Source organism: Bombyx mori, chromosome 15, assembly GCF_030269925.1.
Source record: "Bombyx mori chromosome 15, ASM3026992v2".
NCBI classification, from domain to species: domain Eukaryota; kingdom Metazoa; phylum Arthropoda; class Insecta; order Lepidoptera; family Bombycidae; genus Bombyx; species Bombyx mori.
The window spans coordinates 9,952,504-9,970,279 of NC_085121.1; the positions used below are offsets into that span (position 1 = coordinate 9,952,504).

A 17,776-nucleotide genomic window follows, 5' to 3' on the forward strand; every position below is an offset into this window, starting at 1 on the left:
AATACTGTACGGAACAAATAAAAAAAAAATCTTCAAAATTTAATGACGTGGTATTCTCTGTCGGCTCAAGTTCGAGAAAGTGTGTGTATAGCCTTTCTTTACGTTCAGAAAATTTAAAAATAACAACTTAATTATTAAAACCTTAACAATTCTGTATTGGTACTCGTACAATATAGTGGGAATAAGAACGTGTGGGTGACTCACATGTATTTATTTATTTTATAATATTTAATTATAATTACACTAAACAACAACACATACATACTTTATTTTATATCAACACATTCATTTATCACACAATCATACAAAACATTATTTACACTAAACAAAATAAAATTCACAAGCAAAGTCAGGCGATAACTGCAGTATAGCGGCGGCGATATATTTCGCTAGTACATCGGTCGCATTTTTACCGATCCACCGCCACCAGTCGAAATCTGACTTGCGAGCGCGCATCCCGTATTATCTTTTATGTTCTACGCCTTTTATAATTTTTGCTTTTTGTTTCGTGTACCTGCTTGTGTTGCTTGGACTATCTATTTCTTGTTTACTTTCTCCTTCTTTCTATATTTTGTGTTCGTCTTAAATAAAAACTTTCTTTATTTAAAAAACAATCTGGTTTTCTTTGTCAGTAACGACCAAATTTTACCACATCTTGAGTACCTTAGACAGGCAGTATGCAGCCGAAGTTGCAGACATTCTTACCGGCCCACCTGACTACAATCGACTCAAAGATGAGCTCATCAAGAGACTGTCAGTGTCGCAGGAGAATAAGGTGAAGCAGTTGCTCATGCACGAACAGCTCGGATGCCGCAAGCCTTCACAATTCCTACGGCATCTGCAACATCTCGCTGGTCCCGGATTACCTGAGGACTTCGTCAAAACAATTTGGACAAGCCGTCTACCCTCTGGATTGCAGCCAATCATCGCTTCGCAGCCATCGTTGTCTCTCGACGCACTGGCGGAACTTGCCGATCGGGTTAATGACATCGCGACCCCGGTACCGCAGGTAGCAAGCGCTACCACGTCTACACATATCGACGAGTTGACACGACAGGTAGCAGAGTTGACAAAACAAGTAAGTGCACTGACCGCGCAAGTCAACCATCGCCCAAGCAGAGCACAACGGCGACCGAAACAGCGCAGCAGATCTTCATCTCGCCGCCGGTCACAGTCTAACTACAGACAGCACCCCATATGTTGGTATCACTTCAAATATGGTACCAAAGCCGTCAGATGTGTCCAGCCGTGCGACTACAAGGCGTCGGAAAACAGTCAACAGTCCGGACAGTCGCTGATGGCGACACAAGACTGCCGCAACACCACGGGTCGCCTCTTCATCACGGACAGTAAAACTAAAAATCAATTCCTTATTGATACCGGTAGTGATATTTGTGTCTACCCAGTGTCCGCACTTCGAGAGCGTCGTTATAAAACTTCTTTTCAACTCAGTGCCGCGAATGGTTCAGTGATAGACACGTATGGATATATCGAACTTAATCTTAATTTAGGTTTACGTCGTGACTTTCCATGGCGCTTTGTTGTTGCTGATGTCACGATGGCTATTATTGGTGTTGATTTTCTTTCACATTACAACCTTATTGTTGACATCAGCAACCAACAACTTATTGATACTTTAACCAATCTTAAGTTTGTAACATCTATATGTAAAAATAATTGTCTTGTCACAAGTGTAAAAATTCCAACTGGTGGTAGTGGTAGGTATCATAACATTTTGGCACAATATCCGGAAATAACTCGCCCCGCTGGTACTCCGGGTATCGTCAGACATCACACGACACACCACATCATCACCACACCAGGTCCACCTGTATCGCTGCCGCCCCGTCGTCTCGCCCCAGATAAATTGAGAATCGCCAAGCAGGAGTTCGATGCTATGCTACGTAACGGCACGGCACGCCCTTCCTGCAGCCCTTGGGCATCACCACTGCATCTGGTGTCGAAAAAAAAAGACGACGGCTGGCGTCCATGTGGCGACTACAGGTCATTGAATGCACGAACCATACCCGACAAATATCCTATTCGTCATATACATGACTTTTCACATTGTTTGTCCGGATGCACAATTTTCTCTGTTGTCGATTTACAAAAAGCTTATAATCAGATACCAGTAGCTAAGGACGACATTTTAAAGACAGCGATCACAACACCTTTTGGATTATTCGAATTTCCGTATATGACGTTCGGGCTGCGCAATGCCGCGCAAACTTTTCAAAGATTCGCTGACGAGATGACGCGTGGACTGGATTTTATATTTCCTTATATCGACGATTTTTTAATTTTTAGCAGGTCAGCCCAGGAGCACGAAGACCACTTGCACCAACTCTTCACACGCATGAAAGAGTATGGCGTTTTGGTTAATACTACCAAATGTGTCTTCGGCGTCCCAGAAGTCACTTTTTTGGGTTACCAAATCTCCGAGAAGGGTACCAAGCCTCTGGTAAGCAAGGTCGAGGCTATCTCAAATTTTCCTGTCCCAAAAACCGTCAGAGAACTCCGGCGGTTTTTGGGCATGATAAATTTTTATCGCCGATTCCTACCCAATGCTGCCCAGATACAAGCGCCTCTCAATGCATTGCTAGTTGGTTCCGTAAAAGGTGCACAACCCGTAGTTATCGAGGGAAAGTCATTGCAAGCCTTCCAAGACTGCAAAACCAGCCTATGCAATGCAGCTCTCCTAGCCCATCCCGATACTCAAGCAAAGTTGAGTCTCGTGACAGATGCTTCGGACTCTGCAATAGGTGGAGTACTCCAGCAGCTTAAAGGTGGAGATTGGCAGCCGTTAGCATTTTTCTCTCGAAAATTGAGCCCCTCGCAGTCAAAATACTCGCCGTACGACCGAGAGCTTCTCGCCATTTATGAGAGCATAAAATACTTCCGGCATATGCTGGAAGCAACAAACTTTACTGTGTATACTGACCACAAACCTTTATGTTATGCATTTCAGCAGCCGAAGCATAACTGTTCGCCGCGTCAGTACAGACATCTGGACTTCATTTCCCAGTTCACCACGGACATAAGGTTTGTTTCGGGCAAAGACAACCTTGTCGCTGACACCTTGTCTCGCATCTGTGAACTGCAGATGCCTGTTGACTTGGAAGAAATGGCCAAATTACAAACCACAGATCCGGAGCTGGCAGAACATTTAGCAGGTGGAACATCTTTACGCCTGACTAAGATGAGCGTCCCTGGAAGTCAAGCTGTTTTATACTGCGACGTCAGTACGCAGATGCCCAGGCCGTTCGTCCCACGAGAGATGCGTCAGAAGGTATTTCAGTTCCTTCATTCACTCAGCCACCCTGGTCCCGGCGAAATATATCGCCGCCGCTATACTGCAGTTATCGCCTGACTTTGCTTGTGAATTTTATTTTGTTTAGTGTAAATAATGTTTTGTATGATTGTGTGATAAATGAATGTGTTGATATAAAATAAAGTATGTATGTGTTGTTGTTTAGTGTAATTATAATTAAATATTATAAAATAAATAAATACATGTGAGTCACCCACAAACGTATATTTTGTATTTTTCTCAGCGTCTAACTTCGAAGACATAATCTCGATTATTCATTCAAAATCTATACATATAAATAAAATTGGAGTGTCTATTTGTAATATTGAAATAACCGCTTTTTACTACATGCATATGACTACATATACCATATACGATACATACACCAAAATAACATTTTTTACAATTTTTGTCAGTCTGTCTGTCTGCTTGTTCCGGCTAATCTCTAGAACAGCTGGACTGATTTTGACGAGACTTTCAGTGATAGGTAAGCTGATGATATAAGGAGTAACTTAGGCTACTTTATTTAGACTAGCTTCACCCCGCGGCGTCATCCTCGGTACGACAATAACCACGGGTAACATCGCGTGATTCAGCTATCAATAAAAAAATTATGTTTCCGAAGCGAAGCAAGGGCGGGTCGCTAGTTGAAAAAATTATTTTAAATGGCGCGTGCAGTTCATTCGATTAATCATGTTAAGAATATTAGATTTAAGGCCACTTTTGCACTGTTTTTTTATGCATTTATGTGCCAACAAATATTGTTTCTTGCGTTATTTAGTTTTAAGTTAAACATTATAATGACTTGTCGTTCCCTAATTGGAGTTCATGGAAGTGTTTATTGTTAGAATCAATAGGTATTTCCCGTTTACAAACATGCGTCATTAATACAAGACGAAAAGTTGCTCGTCACTCACTTGTAATTCTACAGATACAAGCCGAGAGGACCGAATTAACCTTTGAAATTCACACATGATATTTACTATTTTAAAGTAATTTTCCGTGTTAAAAGTATTTAGAGATATTTTTTTATGGTATACATTTTTAAGTGGCAAATTATAATTACAAAATTAATATGAAGCATCCTTATCTATAAGTTCAGTCTATCTATCAGTTTAACATTTTAATTAGAATATTGAATATGAATTTTAACTCACCGAAAATGCCATGAGAAACTGGATTGCGTTATTACATAATATTATTACATGTCTGTACCAAATTATCTTTTTTATGGCCGTGTAGCCAAATAAGCTTATGACCTACCTGATGGTGAGCAGTGTGCACGTCCAAGCCACTGTCTACTACTCAAACAGTTTCAAGATATCGTGCTTAAATTTGTATACCAGTAAACCCAGATTTAGTGTATATCGATACGAAGGTTATTTACGACAGTACAAGGTCGGCAGTATTACGAGATAACAAAGGATGATAGATAAAACCATGAAAAGACCAACCGTTGCGACATAGTATTGTCAGGTGTTTCCACATAGCAAATAATACGATTTATATGTAGACAAAGAGTATAGACAGCCCGTCAAACTACAATAGAGAATATCAAAGCTTAATTGATTTTAAGTTTAGATTGCAACAAGTTACTGCTTTACCCGCGACTATTGTCGTATCGTTGGTGACGCCGCGGGGTGAAGCCAGCTAAAAAAAGTAGCCAAAGTTACTCCTTATATCATCAACTACCTATCAGTGAAAGTCTCGTCAAAATCGGTCTAGTCATTCCAGAGATTAGGCAGAACAAACAGACAGACAGACAAAAATTGTAAAAAATGTTATTTTGGTGTATGTACCGTATATATATTCATATGCATGTAGTAAAAAGCGGTTATTCCATTATTACAAACAGACACTCCAATTATATTTATATGTATAGATGTTATAATCTGTTTTATTGTCACTATTCGAATCGAGGTATGTTTTAGAAGGACGCTACGAAGTAAGTGTGTTGGAAAACATGAACCGCTGCTTAATTACCATAAGCTAGGGACTAGGTACGCGAATATGCGAACCTCTAGCGAATCTTCAGTTCGTCGTGAGAATGTCATTTAGACGGTTGACTGGGCAGATCGCGCGGGCATCAGGCACAATGACGCATGCGTGTTGAGTAGTCAGCATGTTTTGTTATTACAACGCTGAAGAAAGATTTTTATCTAAAAGCAGGTACCTATCTTAGCTCGGTTTGTCAAACGTCATCACGAAACCGATGACGAATATAAACTCGCTGTTGCTTTTTTTCCTTTTTTTTATTGCATAGATGGATGGACGAGCTCCCAGACCATCTGGTGTTAAGTGGTAACCGGAGCCTATAGACATCTACAACGTATATCCCGCCAACCACCTTGAGATATGAGTTCTAAGGTCTCAATATAGTTACAACGGCTACCCTATCCTTCAAACCGAAATTCACGGCAGATATAGGCAGGGTGGTGGTGCCTAACCGCGCGGACTCACAAGAGGTCCTACCACCAGTAATTACGCAAATTATAATTTTGCGGGTTTGATTTTTATTACACGGTGTTATTATTCCTACACCGTGGAAGTCAATCGTGAACGTTTGTTGAATACGTATAATATTTCATTAGAAAAATTGGTACCCGCCTGCGGGATTCGAACACCGATGCTTCGCTAGATGCACCAGGCGTCTTATCCCTTAGGCCACGTTACTTCAATTGTTGACGAAGATTGTCAAAAATACGGTTCTTGATACGTGAGGCAAACGTTTGAAACACCGCGCGATTGATTAACACATATCGGTATGATAATTTTGAGTATTTCTAATGGATTTATTAGTCAAGATGAGTAATCGGCAAAAACTAGATTCGATTCTATTACCGTGATATGCAATGTATTATCAGTTCACGATAAGAACGATGAGAGCAGTAATAAGTAAAACAAAAACGTAGATACGCAGTCTAAATTTAGCACTGTTGAAATACGTAGTTAGGAATCACACTCTCCGCCGAGAATTGCATAACATTCGTAAATGTGTATGGCAGACGGTGATGGGAGTTTGAAAACGTATCCTATTCGTGAACTCGACCTTGACGTGATTCTATATTTGTAAAGTCAACAATACACGTCTGTAATATTGACGGCGCGATAATTTTTTGTGTAGGTACGTAATACAAATAAAAAAAAACAACTATCCATTCATGCTCATTAACAACGGGGCGTCTTTACTTCCTTCTCGCAAAAAAACCTCCGAAATGAATTGTAAATTTACTAGATCTAGATAGATAGTTAATTTCAATGGGTGTAGAATTACAAGCAATGATGGTGCAGTTCAATGAACTCTAGTCAAATATGTAATGATGGATTTATTCGCAACAGCTGAAAGTGACATTTTAAGCGAGGCACCCATTTTTTTAAAACACATAACGCAAGCTATCTACTTCAAAAGAAACATCAGAAAATTACTACAAGTAAAAACAGAAGGAAAATTTTTGCCGCGTTGTTTGGTTTTGTGACTAATTGACCTCTTCAACACAGGTACCCCGTGTGATCAAAAAACGTAGTCTTTGTTAAAGATATTCCATATTTCTTGTCTTGCTTAGATTAGGTTAGATTAAGAGATCGGACGTCGGGTGTAAGAGTGCAGGGGAGTCGTTTAGTGTGGTTGGGCCCTAAAATTCCTTGGGCCTGCGGTCTACTCCCAACATCTGCAGACCGTCAAGCCCCATATACCTGGCGTTCCCCTTAGAAGCGGACACCTCGTAGGAGGTGTTTCAGATGGAAAATACTATAGAGATATAAAGGAGAAAATTAAAAATAATAATAATTATAACACTGATGTAATTTCGAAAAATATGCATATATAAATCTAATTTCAAAACACGATTAGATAGTGTTTTAATGGCCAAACACAAGTTTTTTTTTATCTTCAAACGATTCGAGATAAATTATAATATATTTAAATTTGGGCATTTTTTTATGAATAAAACATACTTGTTTCACATTATTTTACATGTCTTTACACACTTCATAGTAACATTCCTGAATTTTAGAGATACCTAACGGGTTTTTTTTAATTAATCGAAAAAAAATGTTCATCTTCTGATAATACTGAAAACGTACATCAATGATGATTTCATGGAAAAACGATTTTCTAAAATAAATCAACATAGTAATTGTTTATTAGTCAAACTATAATACATATTCTTTATTATTACAATGTCTATATTAATGCATATGGACACTTTTGCTACTACATATACCCACAAATAGCGCTGTTCAATCGCGTTTTCCTGTCTGCGCAGTTTTAATTTTCATTCAAATCACTCTGATTTTGCTCGTTAATTTTTTTTTAGCCATATTGAATTGTGCGAGTTTTATCTACATTTATAATTGACTAGCTGACTTCGTAGTGCCTCAATCGATAAATAAAAGACCTAAACTTTTGTATAAAATAAACTTAAAACAAACAAAAGGAATCCATCCGACGGAGGACACATGAAAGGAAAAACAAAATTGTTATTTTTATTTAAATCCGAACATTTTCATATTTATCTATCTTTTGAACCTTCTCTGGACATCCACGAATAATTCGAGACCAAAATTAGCCAAATCGGTCTAGCCGTTCTCGAGTTTTAGCGAGACTAACGAACAGCAATTCATTTTTATATATAAAGATATCCAAATTTTATTTCAATTTGGATATATAAGCGCAGTATAATTTTGTAATGTTTGCAAATTCGGATGCTCTCTTATTTAAACTTAGATGAATGAACTCATCTTTATATAAGAAATAAATATAAAGAAAGCCCCAACTTGAAATATTTCTGAATAAGTAGTTTGTGAACTCTTAACATTGTTTTATCTGCTGCATATATTTTATCATAAGCACAATATGTTGTTAATTCAGATGCATAGAGGGCACGCCTTACGAGGTAAATAATCTTGAATCGTTATAAACATTGCACTATCTGTTATTTCACTATAAAATTGAAAATATTCGAATAACATATTATTTGAAATTCGATAAACGTAACCCAGTAAAGGAGAAACCCGAAATCCATACAAACTTGGGCCTAGCGTTACAGTGCTAGAATTTGGGCATAAATTACAATACCTAAGAAGGTTTCATGAGCCCAATTTTCAGCTCTCCCAGCCAAATGGCCAAATTGGTAAAATCAGACAATGTTTACATTTTAGGTTATGTTTATTGTTCGAGATATTTTAATAAAAAACGATATTTTTGAGGCTGTTTCCTACTAAAGATGAGTAATTTTTTACGAAACCTGTTGCAACAACAGGTTGTTTTGAAAATAAAAATGGAACCTGTTACGAGAAATCACGCATTAGGTTGTTTACGAAAACGAACGAAAGCCAAAAATTAAAAACAACGTAATGCCGGCCACTCACATGCGCGCAAATATTCGTACATTGTACGAATGTTTGCGCGCATGTGAAGGGCCGTCAAACATTCATTCGCAAACTTAGCAGCTGTGCAAATGGGTTCGCATACTTAATTTGCGAACCCGTTTGCGCTTCCTCCTACACTTGTTTACGAATGTCTCACGAATTTCTCCTCCTTTATAATTCGTCAATAGAACATTGAAGAGAAAAAGAGTTTTGAATTCTTTCCCAGACATCATTAACAGCCATGCTGTTTTTATGGGATTTCTTTTGATGAAGATACGCTACACAGTAGACGTCACGAACTATGAAAATGGCGATACGTCCGTTACCTTCGCAATCGCCGGCGCAACTGGGCAAACGAATGTGTGGGAGACTACGCGAAGGTTCGCGGTTCGCGCGCTTTGATGTCTGTTAAAAAACCGACACAGCTTGGAAAACTACGAATGCAGCGAAAACTTTGCATAATCATTTGCAAATGTCGTCCTACACTTGCGGGTTTGCGTATTCGTGCGCATGTGAGTGACCGGTGTAATGCGAAACGCGCTGCGCACGTAATGATTTTTTTAAGGAATTTAAAGACCTGGTAACTAAGACCTTTAGGTCAGTGTTATTTTAATTTTAATGAAAACTTTTTTATATGAAAAACGATACTTATATGATAACTTTTTTATATAAAATATAAATCATTACGTGCTCCCATATCATCATATCTCATTTTATTTCATGCCTTTTTTTTTTTTATTGCTTAGATGGGTGAACGAGCTCACAGCCCACCCAGTGTTAAGTGGTTACTGGAGCCCATAGACATCTACGACGTTAATGCGCCACCCACCTTGAGATATAAGTTCTAAGGTTCTCAGTATAGTTACAACGGCTGCCCCGCCCTTCAACCCGAAACGCATTACTGCTTTATAGCAGAAATAGGCGGACGGCCGGCACGGACTCACAAGAGGTCCTGCCACCAGTAAAATTATTATTGTAACTACACCATAGAAAAACTCAAAAGTACCAAATCGGGTTTTTCATGTTATATTTAAGATTGCCAGTTGAAAATATTTTGAATTGCCGCAGTTGCCGACATGATTTCGTGTCATACCTAAATGGCACAGTTATTTATTTCTTTTAATGATTTTTGTTAGTAGATTTTGGTGCTTTACGTTATGTTATTCAATGAGATTAAGTTTATATTCTAGCCAGCGAATCATGGCACAACTAACTAGCGGCAATCCAAAATATCTTCAGTTGGCAACATTAAAGATAATATAACATGATTTGATACATTTGTGTTTTTCTCTGGTATAGTCACATTAATATAAAAATGCAAAACTACCCTTTCATGCTATATTTAATGTTGTCAGTTGTAGATATTTTGAATTGCCGGCTTTGTAAGTAGTTGTGTCACGATTCGATGGCCATACTGTATTTACATTGATTAAAATACCTATAAAAACAGTCCTTTATCCTAAAACAAAGGAGTATTAATTATTTTTAACACTCGATTTCCACTAAATCGATCCTATTTTAGGGATGCTCTAATTCTAATCCGCACGTTTGTGGAGCTAGTTACGTATATTGAAATAAGTGTTGCAGATGTTTACAAAGATTGTTTAAAACAAAAAATAGAATTCAATTTATTTTCTACACTTGGCCATTGTCAATGAAGCTAAGATTTCAATAGGTTAATCAAGCAAAATACGACGAATTTTTTGGTACTATCCCATTCGTGTAACGCTTAGGCCCAGAATGGGGTTTCTCTTTTACGTGAAACAAAAACTTGTACCCCTTTTTACGAAAATTGCGCGGACGGAGGAGTATGAAATATAGGGAATATTCCCTTATAAAAATTGGAAAATTCCCTTCCATTTGGAAATTACCTTATAGAGAATATAGAGAAGGAGTGCAGAATGTTAATTTTTTTTTTAATTTCTTATAAAAATACATTAAATGAATAAAAAAAACATTACACACACTTTTTTTTCACAGGATAAAATCGCCTGATTCCCACCCGGCGGGTGGGGTATGTGGGAGTTGAACCTCACTAAAAACTCCTGGCGCTCACAGCCGTCGCCCTACCCCGAACCGGGCCGGAGCCCAGTCGGAGCTATTGAGACGGCGGGACAGGGTTTACGCAGAGCATATTACATCTATCCCGCCGTCCCCCAGACGCCGGACCGGCGACCACCAGCGACACGACCGCCGGTTCCCTCGGTCGACGGGCCAAGAGCCCGCATTAATTAAGCCGCACTACACCTTGCCCCGGAGCGGTCGGGGTAACGCGGCCTACCACGCCGCCCCACGCCTAGGCTCCTTCCCGCACAAAGCGGGTGGAGCCCGAAGCTCTTAGGGGGCCGGGTTACGGACGGGACACCGGTCCCGACCCCCTGCTCGGCAGCGGCGGATTTCTGCGTAGTGAGGAGAGCTTTGCCTCACTCGCCCCGCCGCCTCCTTCTGCGAGATGGTGCACTCGCAGAAGTCGAGCTTAGCCTTCCAAGACTCGTCGCTGCCAAGCATCGACACCACGACGAGCAGCGACAAGTCCGGTCCTATCTTTGCGACAAGGACACGGCGCTGCACCTCCCAACAGACAGCGATTCCCGGGGCAGACAGCGAGCGTATACTTCCCGTGTCCAGGTCGTGTCCACAATGGTGGCACCTCATCGTCGGCTCAGCTCCTATCCATGTATTTGACACAACACGCATATCTGCTCTTTTATTTATTGTTAAAGTCTGTGGTCAAATTGAGAATAGATTAATATTGTTTGTCTTTAGTATTATATTTCTATAGTGTAGCCTTGGCGAAATTTGTGATTAGAGAAGTCTTTGACAATAGAACCATAATAATGTTCAAACTTATAATTTCAATTAATTATGGTCGTATTTCGACCACTGAGCGACCACTAGTTATAATTTATTACACTCGAATAAAATTCTTTCTTTGTAAAGGAAAATCGTGTAGACGAAATTCACGGACGGGGTGGTCACGACCGTCGACATGATAAGCACGACTGAAGGAGACAAGAAAAATATGCCGCAATGTTGAGCGTGTTTCCGACACCAATAAAAATTTATATACAGATATAGTAAGAAAAGATTTTCCTTCGTTATGTTTCGCAAAAGTTCGTATTTATCGTGCTCTCTCAAATAGCTTCAGTACAATGATATAATTCATTTTGACATTTGTGACTAAACAATAAAGTTCCATATTAATGGATATGAAAATGTCACTCATATAATATGATCCTTCATTGACAGTTCGGGTGTCATCGTATTTCGATAAAAATCTGAGTTTTCCCGAAGGAAAATAATTTCTCACTACATCTATACCTACGCATTTGCCATTTGACATAAGTTTTTGATAACCGATTTCCATGCAAGAAACACTAATGTGGACAACATAAAGATAAAGAGCTATATCTCAATACATAACAGAAAACTGCATTGAAATTGATTTTTTATGTTCTATTTTCTACATAAAAGTAAATTGAGGATATTATAAAGTACGAAAGCTATTTTTAAGTTTTCTATCGAAGCGTCAATCTTCTCTGACATTTAATTTTCAATTTTTGGTTAACGATGTGTTCAATTCAACAGAGGTAACCTTCCTATAATATGGTAGATACGTTCCCACAAAGTCCCTTTTTGTACGAAACCGTGTTAAAAGGCTAGAAGCCAGTATAAAACAAGTTTTTTTTTCTGGATAAATCATTTGAACTATGAATATATGTATTTTGTATATATTATACATAAAAAATAAGCAGTGAGCAGCATTCTCATATATGTATTAATTATTATAGTGTATTCAACAAAAATCTCGTTATTGCCCTTGTAGGCAGACGAGCACACGGCCCACCTGATGGTGAGTGGTTACCGTCGCCCATTTAATTTTTGCTTTAAGAGAGTTTCGTGGATTTTTTGTTTTCGCGTTAGAGTGGAACCGCGTTCTATAATGCCGTGTTATAGAAGGATTACCTGTTACTGTAAATTATACGATTTTAATTATAAATTATTGAAATCGTATTTAAATAAAGTTATTTGGATGATAATCTTGCAAATGCCAATATCGGTTTCGTTTATCGGGGCTAACGTTTAGCATTAAAAATAACCTTTAAATTAATTAGCTTATCTATTTCTAAGTATGTTTATGTAGTATTAGTGAAATTAGCCCACTGAGTTTCTCGCCGGATCTTCTCAGTGGGTCGCGTTTTCAATCCGGTGGTAGATTCTGCGAAGCACGGCTCTTGCTATGGCCAGTGTTAGCAACACTTCCGGTTTGAGCCCCGTGAGCTCACCTACACACGTTAGGGTGAAGCTGAAATAGCCTCTCAAGGCTATCAGCATAGATAAGAAAAAAAAAAAGTGAAATTTCTAGTTTAAATACTGCTGTGTGTATATCGCGATCGCCTTCTAATATCGTTATGTTAGTCACACTGATTATTAGACTTACTATAGCTTTAGCACGGAACTAGGATTTGATTAAGATAAATTATGTTTGTTATGTTGGTTAGTTAGGTTCGGTTGGTTTGTTAGGTTAGGTTGTTAGGTTTGGTGAAGATAAATAAATAATTCGGGGTTTCGGTGTATTTTTTCCGGAGAAAAATTTCGGGTGGAATCGTTGAACACGAAATATAATATAACGTTTACTTTGAAATATTCAATAATTTTTTATGAGTTCCGTTGGCTAAGTCTAAAACGAAGCTGTCAGATTAGAAATCGCAAGGAAAGGAAGAGTAATTATTAGAACAGGTTTAATAAAACGTTTTTTTTTTTTGTGTGTGCGAATACTTACTTTATCACGCATTCCATGATCAACAATATGAATCCGTAGAGCATGCACCTAGCAGCGTATGCCTTAAGTATGACGCGGAGTAAGCTGGGTTTCCGTTTATTGCCAGCCTTGGCAACCTCCTCCTCCCATAGGCGAGCGAATTTATCACCGAGTGGACCTGATATGAGGAATGCAGTTATTTTTTTTTATTTATACATAGATAGATGGACGAGCTCACAGTGGTGTTAAGTGGTTACCAGAGCCCATAGACATCTACAACGTAAATGCCGGCGCCCACTTTGAGATATGAGTTCTAAAGGTTTCAGTATAGTTATAACAGCTGCCCGAAACGCATTACTGCTTCACGGCAGAAATAGGTAGAGTGGTGGTGGTACCTATTCGTGCGAACTCACAAGGGGTCCTACCACCTGTAATTACGCAAATTATAATTTAAGCGTAAATTATATTTAAGCGTCTTTACTTACAATTAATAAACTTAAAATCGAAATCTTATTAGTGTTATTTACAATGTGTTTTATTTTCATTTTGTACTAGATGGCTTGCCTATTTGTTTCACGGCCTATTTGTTTTTTAGTGTTACCTGAGCGAGCGTCGAAAACTGTGATGCAAATATTGATGATTATGTTTCACGGGAACTGTTCCACTATTCAAATTGAAACGCGTAACTGCTTCAGAACAGAAATAGACCGAATAATAGTACTACTACTACCAGTATTATTTTCGTGACACGACAGAGTCAGTGTCAGTTACAGTCATACAAGGTTTAGGATTAGCATCATTCTTGCCTACACATTTTGTCAATTTGCGTATTTGCGAGAACTATAGAACTGCTACAGTTTAGTTTTTGGTACCGTTCTATCATCTACTATTGCCGCGGAACAATCATACGTCTCGGTTTGAAGGGTTTTGTGAATAGCCATTATTCGAATGAAATCGATTCTATGAGTTTGTGTATTTTTTTCATTAAACATGCTTTTCTGTTATAAAATAATCAATACTGTGAGATACGAAATGGCAAGACAATCTTTCCATTTCGAAGGGAGAAAGGATATTTGGTTTAACCAATATTTTATTTATAATTCACGACATTTATCTTTGTAATTAAAGGCGCGTTATATTTGGTATTGGCCTCAACAGTTCGATATTTTTAGAAACTTAAGTTTACTCTATTGATTTTTATAATTATATTTTTTCGAAATTTTAAACTTTTAGTGGCTTTCCTGTAAAGTTGCAAGAATGTTGCTTAAACCATATAGCTTTTTACCCCTCAATATGATCTGCACTCAGCAGATAGCTCCTTTTGCAAAGCTCAATAGCTCTTTCTTTATAAGATTGAACAATGGCTCTAAAACCTATATGGACTTACAGAATTAATGTGTAATTTACTGCTAGTCTTAATAACGTAGAAACTCTTGAAAATGTTCAGAACAAGACATCTAAAAGTTATATGCAAGGCACAATCTGAGGACCTCAAGTACAAAAACATCAAACCGGAAATTACTTGATGTGGTAAATACTCAATAAACCGGCATTGAGATTATTAAAGCCTAGGGAGTGTCAAATACTTCAACAATAAACTCAGGAATAAAGTCAGCAAAACATAGTTAAAATAACTTTATTGTTCATTGATAAATTAAACACTCACTTCCATACTATTGACAGATCTTTATTTTTTAATTGAAATTATGTATTTAAATGTTTATTCAGTATTTCTTATTAAAATTTTGGTAAATGGAAACTCTGCTAGTAGTATCATGATTTATAGCTATGAAACTTTTTATGAAAGGGATCATAACAATATAGAATATTAATAGGGATCTTTATATGCATGCATAAAAAATAGAACGCTTCTTACCTGAGGAATGTTCATCTAAGGGCTCATACAAATCTTGCTCTTCCAATTCCTTTTTCAAACTGCTCCAAAATACTGGCAAGGTCCAACTGTTAAAAAAAGCCTTAGTGGGAGAGATTTATCTGTACAGTCTCAATACAGTATTTGTTAAATTTTAATTGGACATTAATATATCTAACTGTGGGTTATCATACTCACGTGAAAGTTAAGGCTGACAATGGATTTGCTGAAGCTCTGGGGTGAGCAGGGCGATTTTTTCTTTTGAAGGACTCCATGTTGTTCCTGTTAGGTTTTTAGAAATTTTCAAATCATATATTCTAACACATTCTTTATTATCATTCGGGTACATTTTTTTCTGTTTGACTTTATTTTAATTTCGTTTCTTTTTTTTTTAAGTGAGTAAAATATATTTAAAGGGAACACGTTGGAATATTTGATACCTTAGAATTCGATGTGAGCAGTTTGACCACCGGTGTTTTATTTGCCTCCTATTTAATAAACTGCGACATGACCCTTTCGTAACACAATATTTTTTAAATATTTACTTTAAAAGCATACAAAAACTACCCACTTTGTCACTTTGATTTCAGAAATCCCAAAAAAATTTGACGGGACACGAATCAGAATATACTGCAATTCCAAAAATAGTTAATATGATTAAAAAATCAAAGTAAATTCTAGTTTTGTTTGAGATATAACTAAGTTAACTAGATTATTTTACAAATTTCAGTAAAAATCAAATTTCAATTTTAATCACGAACAACTGCACTGCATTTGTACGTTCACAGACTAATTTTGATTTTTAAATTGTTGAAATCATGTTGAAACTTTTAACATTTTGACAGTGACGTACGGAATACGTCAAGTAGCGTTTTTGTGGATAAAGGGTATTGGTATTGGTATTACCATCATAGACCTATTTCACACTTCGGTGATTACCATAGTATTACCTATCTTGTGGTCTCTACATACTACATAGTAGGCATTCTAATAAAGATTTTTTAATAGTTTGGGGGTAATGATTTAATATTGTTTTTTAAAATCAAGTTTAAGCTTATATATAGTAGTGACTTATTTAGTGTATTAATGCTTATTTACATTTTCACAGATACTAAAATCTGCGAAAATGCACATGTGTTGGAAAATGAAATGAAATTGCTTGAAGTTGTGTCTCGGGCTTTTCCATAGAGTTTCCTGAGCATTCCCACTATTTTTCTGTAAGCCTACTTCAATTCTTTAAAAGAAATCTATTCTTATTTATTTTCTTTTTATTTATTTTTTGGAAAAAGTTGCGGAAGTTTTGAGGATGGGTCAATTAATAGTTTTGACGAGCTTTTTCGAATTTCCAATTTGCCACCTCCCATTTTTGTCACTGTAGTGTAAATGAAAAAATTTTGCTACGCTTATTCTACCTCAAGGTGATGTAGATGTCTTTCAGCGAAAACCCAAATTACATCGTAAGTTGCTATGTCATATAAAATTTAACAAAAAATGCAAGAAGCCGAATGCTATTCTAAAACAAGATTAAGCGCAAAAAAAATTAATAAGTGTAATAATGCACATAGACTTATTTATTATCATAGATTAAACATTAATACAATCAATTATACATGATTAATGAGAAAAGTGAGACTTAAAAGAATATATAAGACAAACATGAATAAGGTCATTGCCTAAAAAGTTCTATTTTGACAATTTTTGACACGTATTACATTCATGTAGGTACATCACATCTTAATCAAAATTAAATCTGGCGAAAAATGTAGCTGCTACATTACAGGGATTCGAATATTCTTTAATCTACTACCTAATTTTCAACGAAAAAATGCAGTCGATTTATTATCTACAAGTCTGACATAAGGTTATCCCAATTAAGGATGCAACATCGCTCATAATAACATCGATGTTAGGATACCGATGTTTTTAAAATTGAAACATCGATAAGAAAAATATCGATCTTTATGAACGATATATCGTTGTTTTTTTTCAATGTTTTTAGCACCATTTACAAATTACTTAACTTTTTTTCAAATTCACACCAGAGGTTTTTTAAACAAACTCAGTGTAATACGAAAAATCCAAGTACTTGCATATTTGTAATCTACTCCAATATCAATACTCAAATCTTTGGATTTGAGAGGAAGGTAAAAGTTAAAATTTACAGATCCGTGTAATCAACTTTAATACTATAAAGTTTTTTAGGCAGTTAAACGATAAGAAACAATTATGATAAATATAATAAAACATAAAATAACATGCATTTATTAAATTCTGACTATTATTTTTAAGTGAAATTCTAATTATGTAATGAGTATTACTATTAATGAACGTTTGTTTCTTCAAAATCGAATTTAACAGTTATAACAGTTTTAATAATCTGGTACCCTGGTAATGAATCAGCTTGAAACGAGGATCCAAGGCGGTTGCAATAGCCAACTATGAACAGTTCTCTAAGTTAATA

General features: G+C 36.9%; 1 protein-coding gene across 7 annotated transcripts in view; it reads right to left on the reverse strand.

Annotated features, from left to right (window-relative positions):
• The window catches only part of LOC101736234 (ATP-binding cassette sub-family C member 4), a 63,270-nt gene extending 47,100 nt beyond the window's left edge, over positions 1 to 16,170 (reverse strand). For 2 of the 7 annotated variants that reach the window (XM_038016007.2, XM_062672593.1), the window contains exons 1-4: positions 15,756 to 16,170; positions 15,514 to 15,597; positions 15,319 to 15,404; positions 13,464 to 13,620 (exon numbers count right to left, since the gene is read on the reverse strand). In XM_038016007.2, the coding sequence (XP_037871935.1) occupies positions 13,464 to 13,620; positions 15,319 to 15,404; positions 15,514 to 15,590 (320 nt within the window). In that variant the 5' untranslated portion in view covers positions 15,591 to 15,597; positions 15,756 to 16,170. The remainder of the gene's footprint in view (positions 1 to 13,463; positions 13,621 to 15,318; positions 15,405 to 15,513; positions 15,598 to 15,755) is intronic. The other 5 variants (XM_062672594.1, XM_062672590.1, XM_038016003.2 and 2 more) reach the window with 3 other exon arrangements.
• Between the last annotated feature and the right edge of the window lie 1,606 nt (positions 16,171 to 17,776).